The 12,338-nt window shown below is 38.7% G+C and overlaps 1 protein-coding gene across 4 annotated transcripts in view; it reads right to left on the reverse strand.

Annotated features, from left to right (window-relative positions):
- Positions 1-12,338, reverse strand: part of GPCPD1 (glycerophosphocholine phosphodiesterase 1) — a 43,405-nt gene that overhangs the window by 14,748 nt on the left and 16,319 nt on the right. For all 4 annotated transcript variants that reach the window (XM_058802709.1, XM_058802710.1, XM_058802708.1 and 1 more), the window contains 7 exons: positions 8,466-8,541; positions 6,627-6,668; positions 5,519-5,642; positions 2,853-3,087; positions 1,656-1,818; positions 1,432-1,564; positions 1,161-1,215 (listed from right to left, as the gene is read on the reverse strand). In XM_058802709.1, coding sequence (XP_058658692.1) covers positions 1,161-1,215; positions 1,432-1,564; positions 1,656-1,818; positions 2,853-3,087; positions 5,519-5,642; positions 6,627-6,668; positions 8,466-8,541 — 828 coding nt within the window. The remainder of the gene's footprint in view (positions 1-1,160; positions 1,216-1,431; positions 1,565-1,655; positions 1,819-2,852; positions 3,088-5,518; positions 5,643-6,626; positions 6,669-8,465; positions 8,542-12,338) is intronic.

Below are 12,338 nucleotides of genomic sequence, written 5' to 3' on the forward strand. Positions count from 1 at the left end.
GCTCCATATTGCCAAGGCTTTAGGGAGATATTCCATATAGGAACAAACTTCTGGAGTCACTAGAGAGTAACACAGCAGCAGTGTGTTATAATCCGTGCAAGAGCAGAAATAGCTGCATTCAGCATTTTCCTGCCCTTTTCAGCTGTAGATGTTTTCTGTTAGGTGTTAAAAAAGGAAAAAAGATCCAAAAGCTGGAAGTACAGTCTTCCAGAAAAGAGGGAGGCCCAGAAAGAAAAAGACAGTAACAGGTTTGGGGTTTTTTACACATATTGACTGCTTGCAAGTCATTCCTTTGAAGGCCTCCAAGAACACCATTCATCAAATTATCACCCTGACACCCACTTTTTCAATCAGCACAGAGAGAAAATAGGACATGGGTTTTTTCAGCCCTTTCCTCAGCAGAAATATTTTCAAATTGGTGGCTTTCAGCCTTTTCAATCTGCAAATAGATGAAAGCAATTCTCTAGTCATGCTGCTGATGACTTCACAGCAAATTTCTGCCTCAATGCATATATCTCATGAGCATTTTAAAAGCCTGTCTATAAACCTGTAGTGTCCACTCAGGGATTAAGGACTACTGTTCAAAACAGTCATTTAGCAGCTACAGCTTTGTTCAGTGATCAAGATTATTGGAAGGAATAAAAGTGACCATCTCCATCACAGAATTTAGGCACGTGGAGCTATTATCTCCCAAACTGGAACTTCTGTCTTAGGATTTCAAGTCTTCACTGCAGCAAGTACCAAAAGAAGGACTGGTTTATTCTACCAGCTCAGCTCCCAAGTCACATTTTCAGAGAGCAAGTTTCAGTACACAGCAGTCCCTGAGCAAGACCTTTGCCACATGAGAGGATGCTGACAGACTCTAGAGTGCCAAAATTTGATTCACTTGTTGAAGCTGGCTGTAGAGGGTTGAGACTAAAATTCTCCTGTATTAGAATACCAGCAGAATACACTAAATAGAAATTTTTATTTTTTTAAGGGACTTGAGAAGAGTCTAACCTACTATTAACTTCCCATAACTCAAGCAATTTCCACAGTGATTTTATCTCATTTACATCAGTTCAATTACCATTCACTGTATTGAATCATGCAAATTAAATGTACAAGCCAACCTAGTTTGCATGAGACAGGTGCTGTGTGATGAAAATGTGTGTACATACATGACTAGCAGCACTCCTCAGGGATGCAATGGTGTTCTCTTGAACTTTAGCAAGCCTGAAACAACAGCCAAGATAAAGTGTTTGTTAGATGCAGTATAGCACAGAATTGAACCAACAGAAACACAAATCAAAAGTTTTTGTTTTAGAGACTACCCACAAGTTGATACTGAAGTAAATGACTATGGGTTGCAGCTTTTCAAAATGTCCACTTCCTCAACTGATGTCAGTGACAGAAAACAATTTCCCCAGTTTAAAATGCAAACAAACTTACTTAGTGGTTGTTGTAGAATTCCCTGCTCCCCTGTGTCCAACATCCAGAGCTGTTCTTGGTTTCCAGTACTTTGCATATGAAGCCTGCATATCACAAGTGTATCCCTGGATAGGTCTGATAATTATGTAGTCCACTGCAAGAAAAACAGCAATGCTTCCCATGTCAGTAAACAGCAGATAGCTTTGAGGAAAGTTATCTGCATCTGTTGCTGGCATCAACTGTACCTCTAACTTTTCCAATTGTCTTCCTTGGATTTCTGCTCATAATGGCGAGTGAAAGAACTCCAGCACTCTTTCCAGGTTCTGCAATTGTGGATGACAGGAGGCAGGCAGAGCCTACGTGACCTGGGAGCACATCATCTTGTACTACCTTCTCACCTAAATCTTCCTGAAAACAAAAACAAAAACCCAAAACCCCTACTGTTAGATGTGAGTAAGAATTCTAAACAAACTCTTCTGGCTTGACACCACACAGGTTTCTCGTGTGTTACACAAAGCACTAATTTCAGCTAAAATTGTTTAATGTAACAGCAAGTTACGAATTACTATCAGGAAAATGAAAACTTTAACAGAAATCTACAAAACTCACATTTTTCTTTGACATCCTGTACATCTCAAACTTTTCACATCAAAATAGCATGCATGGAATAATCTATATTCTAAAATGCCCAAGCCTTGTTTAGGACAAAAATTACTGGAATAATATTTATGCTTAAAATGCTAGAAAACTTGGTATGCATTTGCAGAGAAGAATTAATATACAGAATGTGCACTTGACCATAGTCAGGTTCAGGAACTATGCAGACACTTTACAATTATGACTGTAAGTGATCCTGAAGGCATTTTCAGACCAAAAAGAGAATGCTTAAAAAACCTTATTCTGTATAAGTTGCTTTCTTCTAAAAAGAACTTCAAATACTAAGACTTTTCAGGGGAAAAAACAGTGTAAAATAACAGACACAAAAGTGAGAATCCAGTTTTAATCTGCATGAGTTAGTTCAGAGAAATATCTTTTGCTTATAAATATAAAAATTTAGATTCAATAGTTGTGATATAATCAGTTTATATACACATTGTACAGGCTGAAGCAGGGGAAGCATAACGTAGCTGATAAAGGATTAACATTCTGATAAAGGATTAATATCAAGCCAACCTAACAGCATGCAATACTGCACACATGCAGATTCAAGTTTAATTTGTACTGACTTCTAAATAAACAGAACTGAAAAACTTCCTGTGCCACATCAAGAAGGCTCACCAAAACCTTTCTACAATGGGCTGGGAGTCAGTAATCTCACACTTGTGTAAATAAATGCAAAATATGAAGAACATCAGGCAGTAGCTCTGTTTCAACAGTGAAATCTTCACAACTGAGCTCCAAAAGGCAGACTGGAGCTGCTTCTTAAGGGTAAAGAGACATACCTCAAAAAAATCAAATATTAACTCCAAGTTATCAGGCTCCATGGTTTGTATTGTGTATTCTATCCACCGGTCTGGCTGCAAGGCATAGCCACAGTCTGGCTGAGAGTGCCGACACTTGTAGTCGTCGTTACTGATCAAGGAGAACTCCACCGTGTTTGCCATTTTCTGGGGAACAGTAGGGGATGTCTTGTCTTCATCATCATCCTTCTCTAGGCCTTCTAGGGTCAATTTTACTCTACTCATCCAGAAACACAAAACAAATGGTCAAGTCACTGCAGTACCTTTACAAATGATAAAGATTTAGAACAGGACTGCATACAGAGGCTCCTCACATGAGCAAGAGTTTGCAGCCGTTGTCTAAATCCTATTTTAGTCAGATTTCAGTGCTAAAGCCACTGCTAGAAGTTGAACATGGGGAAATATGAGAACTCTACTAGGGGTCTGAGAAGCAGCACTCCCACCAGACTATTTGGGCTGCCAAACAGACAGCCTTCCTGTACAGGCTGACACCCATAGTGCCAACAAGCTAACAAAAAGCACTGAAAACAGCAGTCATCATCAAGGTCAAGCCTTGAACATTGGTGGCTGCTGCTATGCCTCTCTGATAAGGCAGATAAGTATACTCTAATATAGACATAAGTAATATAGGCTGAAGTAATTAAATCCCTTGAAAAATCCTGAATGAGCATTTAAACTGAATGGATTTCTGAAAAAAATCCTGGACTGAGAAGCACAAGCCTCTTTATAGGACTCAGAGTCCTTTATCATACAGAGCAAACCTTCCAGACAAAATTAGTTATGTCAGTGAAGTAAGCACACATGAGTAAACCAAATCCCTTCCTGCATCACAGACACAGCAGATGAGACACAGGATTATCATTTATAGATGCCAAGTCACCAGTAAAACTGATGTCATATCTCAAAGAAATAATTACAATCATGGAAATCTATTACACCAAGTCCACATTGAAATATATCCTCATTAAAAAAAAAAATAAAAGAAGTTACAACACAGGTACTCCAGAAACTTGAAAAATGACACTGCCATAGCAAGAGACAGTCACAGAAATGACTGGACAGATCCAACATTTTAGGACAGAGTGTTTAGTGAATGCATCTAGCTTATCAAGTTTTATTTCAACCATTTAACTTAGACAAGAAGCTGGCTTCAGAAATTATTCTCTCTACCTGCTATAACATGCAAGGAAAAAAGGCAAAGCTGTACAGAACACAATGTAAGTATTAAATCTCACTGAAGAGCATCATATTAAATAAATCTTTCCCTCATCAGCAAATTTGGAATTGATGGGAGGGGAAATCAAATCAAAACTGGAAAAAAAGAAATAAATCAAGTATAACAGATCCATGGAATGGTTTGGTTTAGAAGGGATCTTTAAGATCATTTAGTTCTAACCCCCCTACCACAGGTAGGGATGCCCACTCTACCAGGTTCCTCCACGCTCCATTCAACTTTGCCTTGAACACTTCTTGGGTTTCAGCACCTACAACTCTGGACAACTTGTGCCAGTGCCTCACCACCCACACATTAAAGAATGTCTTCCTCATATCTCATCTAACTCTGTCCTCTTTCAGTTTAAAGCACTTCTCTCTTGTCCTATCACTCCAGGCCCTTATCCAAAGTCCCTCTTCAGCTGTCTTTAGGGACTGCTGCAAAGGTCTCCCCAGAATCTTCTCCTCTCTAGGCTGAAGAACACAGAATTTCTAATCCTGTGTCCACAGCAAGAAGTGTTCCAGCCCTCTGAGCACTTCCATGGTCTCCTCTGGACTCACTTGAACACCTCCATGTACTTAGCCTGGGGGTTCCAGAGCTGGATGCAGGGGATGCAGTTCTCCAGGTGAGGTGTCATCAGTGCAGAGCAGGGGCCAGAATCCCCTCCTCACCTGCTGCCCACACTGCTGCTGCTGCAGCTCACAATGCACTTGGCCTTCTGTAACTGCAGGTGTGCAGTGCTGGGTCACATGGAGCTTCTCATCACCAACACTCCCAAGTCCTTCGCCTCAGGGTGCTCTCAGTCCATTCTCCACCCAGCTTGCACTTGGGATTGCTCCAATTCAAGTGGAGGACCTTGCACTTGGCCTTGGTGAGATCTGAGCTCCCAAGCCTCTGAAGCTCCCTCTGGATGGCATCCCTTGCCTCCAGTGTGACTGCACTGCTCCGGCTGCTGTCATCAGCAAACTACTGAAGGGACACTCAACCCTATTTTCCATACCCCCAACCCCTGAGGGTCATCCCTCATCCCCAGTTTTCACTTGGGACATCAAGCTGCTGACCACAACATCCAGGGCAACCACCCAGCCAAATCCTTATCCACTGTGTGCAACAGTGCAGTCCTCTAAACACCAGGGCTAAGATACCCATTTCTGACAATGAACTGTGGAGTTATAAAAATGCCTCATTTTTGAGGCACCTCTGCAGAGAAAAGCACCAAACTGATTTAAGTAAGAATCTAAGAAATCTACAGTTACAGCTAAAAAGCAAGAAATGCCAAGACAATTATGGAGTAAATATTTGTGCTTTAACACTTGGAAACTGGGCTAGTAATCCAAAATGAACTTAAAGGCTACATCAATTAAGTAAAAAAAATACCCCTAGTATTGACAATTAAGATGAGGTAAATTGCATACTGAGATGAGCAGGCTCTTACCTAAACCTTGATGTTTTAAATTTCTTCTTAGAAATCAGTACAGGGGGTTTCTCAGAATAATGCAGACGTAGCCTGATTTCTGTCTGACATGTCAGCCAACCAGCATCCACAGTTTTAATACCATCTATCAAAAGCAAAACAGAAAGGAGAAGACATTTTAGTAACTAATTTTAGGGAGATCTAGGTAGTTCTTCTTGCCATCACCTTCCAGATAATCCTCCTTGTCACCAGCCTTAATCTACAGTAATGCAAGAAGTGGAGTGCAGCCTTTCCCCAGTCTTTCTGAACCACCCAGAACAGCCAACAGGATTTTAATGGGATCAAACAGATGTATCCATTAGCCCATCACAATCAGTGCCAGTAAAGCAGTGCAAGTCTGCAGGACAGGGTACAGCAACAGTTCTGATGAAAAGCGTGGAGAATCCTCACCCTCAACACCAAAACAAGGAGGACCAGAAGCACAAGCTGTAAACCAGGTGCTGAAGCAAACCCCACAGTTTTGAAGAGGTCTAAAAAGCCAAACCCATCATTTGATGAGGATGTGAGGGGGAAATGGAAAAGCTTGAAGACAAGATTTATGAGGTATGGTAAGGAGTTACTTTCAGTGTCAGAGGATTGAACATTAAGTGAGAGGTGAGTCAGAACTGTCACAAGTGAGACATTTGTGCACACAAGAACATGAGGTGTGGGCTTACAAGAACCCTTTGGCAGCTGCATCTCTGACTGAAGAGGCAGAGTGGGTAAATACAGTGTTTTTCCAGGCATGAAGAGTTTTTCTAAAGTTCAGTATTAAGAGAAAGCTAAGCCTATTCTCTGCTTTCAAAAAATGCACGCTCATGATTTATAGTTCCCAAATTTCAACCTTTAACACCATCAGAGCGACAAGACTTCAACTCTTCCTAGCACTCTTTTATTAACATTAGAAGGGATAACAGCCTGAGCGTGAATTCACAAATGCTACATACAAAAATAACTATAAAAGCAAGAGAAAACTATCACAGGCAATTCTTTTCAAAACCTATAATCTCAAACATTTTTCAAATACAAGACTTAACCTTGTTTAAATTAAATTCATGGTAAGGAATAAAGGTTAATATATCTCACTTACTACAGATTCCAAAGTCTCCATCATCGACAATAATTTTATTTTCTAGAATTAAAAGGAACGGAAAAGAATGGAAAAAAGTAATTAGTATTCACATTTAAAAATCATTGCCAAGTTAAATTAATTCTACTTCTCCACTTCACTTCTAAAAAGTGTATCTTGAAAACGCAGGAAAACTGAATCAGACAAAGCAGCATGTTTTTTGCAACCTTCTATAAGGACTGATCTCAATTTATGTTTTTTCTCAGTTTCTGCATGAAAAAACCAACCAACACACAAAATACCACATTTCATTACAAGTAATCTGAACTGAGAGTAAAAAGTTTGCACAATTTTCTGGCTTGCTGCAGTATTTTGCTGCTGACTACATCCCACTAGTATCTAAGATGCTTTACTTGTCAAAGTAGTGTCAAAGACATTAAATTTTCTTGCAAATATACAACAAAGTTGTCCTGCTGCACATTTAAAGCTTTTAAATTGAGTCAGTCACAATTAAAATGCTTATTCTGCCCACGTGACAGAAACCAACCTAGCATGAATACTGAAAACACTCACTTCACACTTACTTTTATCCTTACTCTTTCCAAAGCTTTAAGAACTGAAATCCTAAGGCACTAAGTAAACTCATCAGCATTAACAGAACAGATAGTCTAAACAAACCATCTATTTCTCAAAACATAAAACTTCACGTAATTTTGCCTTTACAGTGGTTAATCCCTTTTTTTTTTTCCCCTAAGAATCATTTGGCTCCTAACCTAATTTCTTAAAGACCACAGGCAACAATTTAGGATCAATATGACCCAGTGCTAACATACTGTGCATTGCTGCATTTTCTTAAAAACTGCTTATGAAGAATTGAGTATTACCTGGGGTAAAAAAATCTCAACTTGGAATGAGGTAATCTAAATTTAAAGTCTAGGCCCTAGCACAGGATAGGCTGCTTCTCTTATCAGTTACTGACAAATACAGAAATAACCTTCTTACAGGAAAAGAAACACTACAAATTCAACTGAAATTAAAAAAAAAAAGGCAAAGGGAGAACGGAACATGATCATGGTACTATTAATGACTAACAGATTCTTTGATACCACCTTCTTTCAAAAAGACATTTTTTCAAATAATTAGAAAGTTTCTTAACAAATGTAAACTTCTAAGTGTGGAGAAAATAGTATTTTTTATGTGCTAGAAAAGACAGTGCATAAAACATGCCATAGCAGCATAAGAGATCTAAACTAGAAGCTACATTCAAAGGTTATTTCAGTCCCTCTTAAAACCCGAATTTTTCCCTGTTCAGAAAAGCATTAGTAACTCATATGCAAGTCTGCATGCCACCCTTTCTTTCAGCAAAATACATTTCTGCTCAATTGACGGGTAAATAAGTACATTCATTTCTCTATTTGCATTAATCCATTTACTTATAGAAGCCTAATTAAACATTTTTGTTTAAAATTTTACTAATTAAATAGCACTTAAATAAAAAACAGCAGTGACTTCACACCCTCCCCTCATTTTATTTAAAAAAGATCATATGGATCCTTAGTCTCAAAGAATTAAGCTTACAGAAAATTATTAAAATTTCAAATTAGTAAAAAACCAACCCACATAATCTTAAGGATGACAGCAAAGAATTTCACATCCACTTCCATTTTGAAGCCACTTACTTATATATACATATATATTTTGAGAGTAAGGCCCATGTTGTGCAAAGAAAAAGTCTATACCTCCCACACATTAATAAATTTAAGTATTTTAAAACTATAGCCATCAATCCCTCTAAACCAGTGTGCAGCATATCAGCAATCTTATGCATATGCCTCAAACAGATGCAGTTGATGCCCATACCTAAAGGGGTAATTGATCGTGGTTGTAGATGAGTCTCCCACGTGTGAACTATGACTTCGCAGGGACCATCGATAGTCTGTAATTTAAAAGTTAAATGTCTGCAATAATTTCTTTTGTTAGATCTGACTTTGTACCCATGAAGCTGGTTGGGATGGTTGTGAACTAAACTTAGAGATTTAAGGAAGTAAAAGAAGGAGGAGGAGAAGAAAGGGAGAGGAACAGAGAGAGAAAAAGACTGAAGAAGAAAGAAAGAAAGAAACAGATGAGGCTTCTTACCCCTGCAACTGCTGATGACTCTGTTTGATATGTTGTGAATACATATGACAAAACTTTTGACAGTCTGACATGGCAGAGAAGTTACATGGAATCATTAAACCTTCACTGCTAACAGATGCTCTGCTGGACTACTTTAGTCTCCTTCTTATACAAAAAAAATCTCTAAATTCATTAAGAGTGCTCACTTTGTTCTCAAGCTACAGCAACAGTTTATGACAAACATACCCCACATCTCTAATTCCAAACAGCATTCAGCACCTACTCATGCACATAGCAGTTGCAGGGGTGAGTTCTCCTTCAAAATTTGCCTTGCTAAATTCAAAGACTATAAAACACAGTTATTTTAGTTGTGGTACTGAAAAGCAAGTTATTTATCATCTAATTAAAACATAAATAATTGATCCAATCAGCCAGCAATGAAGACCCTGCAGGCTATTCCAGCTGGAGCAGGATAAATTAGATACTGTCATTAAAAAGAAAATATTGTCCACCAAAAGAATACATTTGTTGACAAACACAGCCAAGACTCAGATAACCAGAACAGTAACACAAACTCTTCTTTCAGAACAATTTAACTTTGAGATAGCTTTCTAGGTAAAAGCTTTTAGGGAACCACAACTTAACAGAGAGAACATGCCTGATTAGCAGTTCAGTCACCCTGAGCAGGTTCCCCTAGCATGGCACAGTTGTTACCATCAGATGTAGAAACCACTGTCAAATAGCTGCAATATGTAATTTTGATGTTTTGGGGCCTAAGTAACTCTTATTTCAAAAAAAATTTGCTACTATTGCCAAAGACATGGAAACTTCCATGCCAGCTCATCCCAGTAGTTCAGGCTCTTGTTTAAAGAGATTTCAGAGCCACAGGGACATCCAGACAAGCTTCAGACTCAGCAGTGTAATTACACAGCACCAAAATGCTTTGTTCCTTTACACCTCACCCAACAAATTCTTCACATGCAGATGGGATTTCTTGACATACAGTGAGCACATTTAATCTCCCAAGCCTCTGGGTGAGCTAACAGAAAGCAAACACCAAACATTCAACAAGAGCTCAGTAGGATGGCTTTGCTCTGTGAGTCTCAGCTAAAGCAATGCTCCTAATGAGTTCAGAGGCATCCACACTTAAATGTCATGTCAAAATATACCACATATGCTTAGTTATGTTTTAAAGACAGAATGCATGTAAAATACAAATACAATTATATTACTGCTTCCAGTTTATTCTTGTTACAGGGCAGTTTTAGCTCACAACTTCTCACTGCTGCCACAGTGACCACACTCAGGATTTCTAGAAAAGTAAATAATGAGAAGTTTCTTTCCCCTTCTTTGACAGCACAGTGACGTTTGCCTGTCACAATGACAGTTTCTAAATCTGCAAACCCTGTTTGTCAGCAGGGAGGCTGCCATTTACTCCCACCATGCAGGCATGCAAGATCTGCAACAGCAGCTCCCATGAGCACAAGTACAGCTTTAGATTGTGAACCTGGGCAATGCAAATCTTCCTAACATGGACTAAACTGTTTCCTTCAGAAGATAAGCCAAGGTTCTTCCTTGTAAAACCCCAAATGTATTGTATGAAAATGTCAATTTATTTCTTACACTACTGTAACTGTCCATTCTCAAGTTAGGTTCTAAAATGATGAATGAATTTGAATAACATTATCCCAACAATAAGGACACCATGCCAGATACATTCAGCATAATTTCCTTTCATGAAAGGAATACAATGGACTGATCGTGCATTTAATCCCAGGAACCCTCAACACTTCCCATACTAAGAAGAGCCAAGCAAAGCTACCTGGAAAAAAAGGGCAATTGATTAGAGAACAGACAGAGATATCACTCAGAACCCTCCCAATCCCTGCTCAGACCCTCTCTGAGTTTACAGGCATTTAAAGAACGTTTCAATTACATGTAACAGAAGCCATTGTTACAATGAGGTCAAAAGACTAATGTCATTTCTGTGGCATATACTGACCACATCTGAAAAGCAGCCAGCTGAGCAGCAGAACTAAATGAGGTGTCATCAATATTAACAGTATGGAAACATTGCCTAAAAGGAGAGTTTCTAGAGGACAGTCTTAAAAGGGCATCCATCCAAATGTCACATCAAGCATCTCATGGGCAGTACACTGAGGTAAGTGGCTCTGTGGATCTTTTTTCTACTAATACAGACACTCTTATTTTTTATAAAAACCAACACGAATATTATGTTGCTTGATGCTGATTAGGTGAACATCTGATTCGATTTTCAAGTTTTTAAAGAACATTCAAGAACTTTCTGTAAAAATCAAGTCTTCTTCCATTATGAGAAGCTGGGGCCTCCCACCCCAGCAGTCATTAGACACTATTGAAATGAAGGGGAAAATGCCTATCTAGCATAATGGCTCTGAGGTTCAAAGCAGATGCACCATTTCCATGAAGTGCCTGGGTACTCAGTACAATTAAATAATGAAAACATTTCTGTGGATGCTTAAATGGTAATTTAGGAGATCAGTTCCAAGCTTCCTGCTTTAAGACAATACAACAGAGTAGGCATTAGAGGGGGGGGAAACCCAAACCAAATCTTAAAAATGCCACACAAACACATTTATCCAAATGCACTTCACTAATTAAAACTATGTTTCAAGAAAAATAATCTACTTCAATAATATGAAACAGCTAAATTAGCCTTAATTGCTAAAACTGCATTTCTGACTAAAATCTCTCTGGATTTCTGTACCATGTAGAAGACAATAATTAAGCACTGAACTGAATAATTAAAGCCATTCAGCCATCACATCCAACTTGCAAGGCAGCAGCAGATAAAAGTCACCTGGCAGGAAATGCTGAGCTCAGTAGAGATTTTACAGCTCTGGTATTTCCAGTAACAGTTTCTCACATAATCTGCTATCTCAGCAGACAATAATGTCTCTGTTACTATCGTGACAACCACGGGTTCTTAATTTACAAAAAGCTTTTCTAAGGCATTAATTACTGAGTCTAGGTTTCAATTTCATCTTTATTACTACAGTCTAGGCACTAAATGGATTTTTTTAATTGCACTTTAAAAAGTAAACCAAACTCTCATTTGAAACATCTGTAATTAAGCAGAAAGTGTGAAAAATGTCCTCCAATGCAGTTTTTAAAGTCCTGCTACATGCACAGACAGCTTAGTTATTTCACACTTGCCTTGAAAGAAGTAACCCTGAACTTGCATGCTTATTTACAGTTTTAAAAGCACATACAGAACACAGCTGAACAGATTAAGGTGTGTTCCTTACCAAGGTTTTCAAGTATGCATCATGCAAACAAATGTAAGATACATAGAAGACCAATTCCAGCCAAGGGAGTTTTGGTGTGCCTCACACAAACCCCCTCACAACCCACTGCCACAAACAGAAAGTGAGTGTAGAATAAAAGCCAGGAAGATCCTCACAGGGAGCTCACTGGTCCCAGACTATGTTCAACAAAGGAACAACCTCAACCAAAATAGTTTAAGTTACTGTCTCATTTCATCCAGTTGTGTGTATTTATTTTTCTTTTTAAAATCTCTTGACATGCAGGAGCCAAGACCTGACACCAATTTTACAGGAAAATGTTCTTTGGATATAT

The sequence above is a fragment of the Ammospiza caudacuta genome, chromosome 3 (assembly GCF_027887145.1).
Source record: "Ammospiza caudacuta isolate bAmmCau1 chromosome 3, bAmmCau1.pri, whole genome shotgun sequence".
Lineage (NCBI taxonomy): Eukaryota > Metazoa > Chordata > Aves > Passeriformes > Passerellidae > Ammospiza > Ammospiza caudacuta.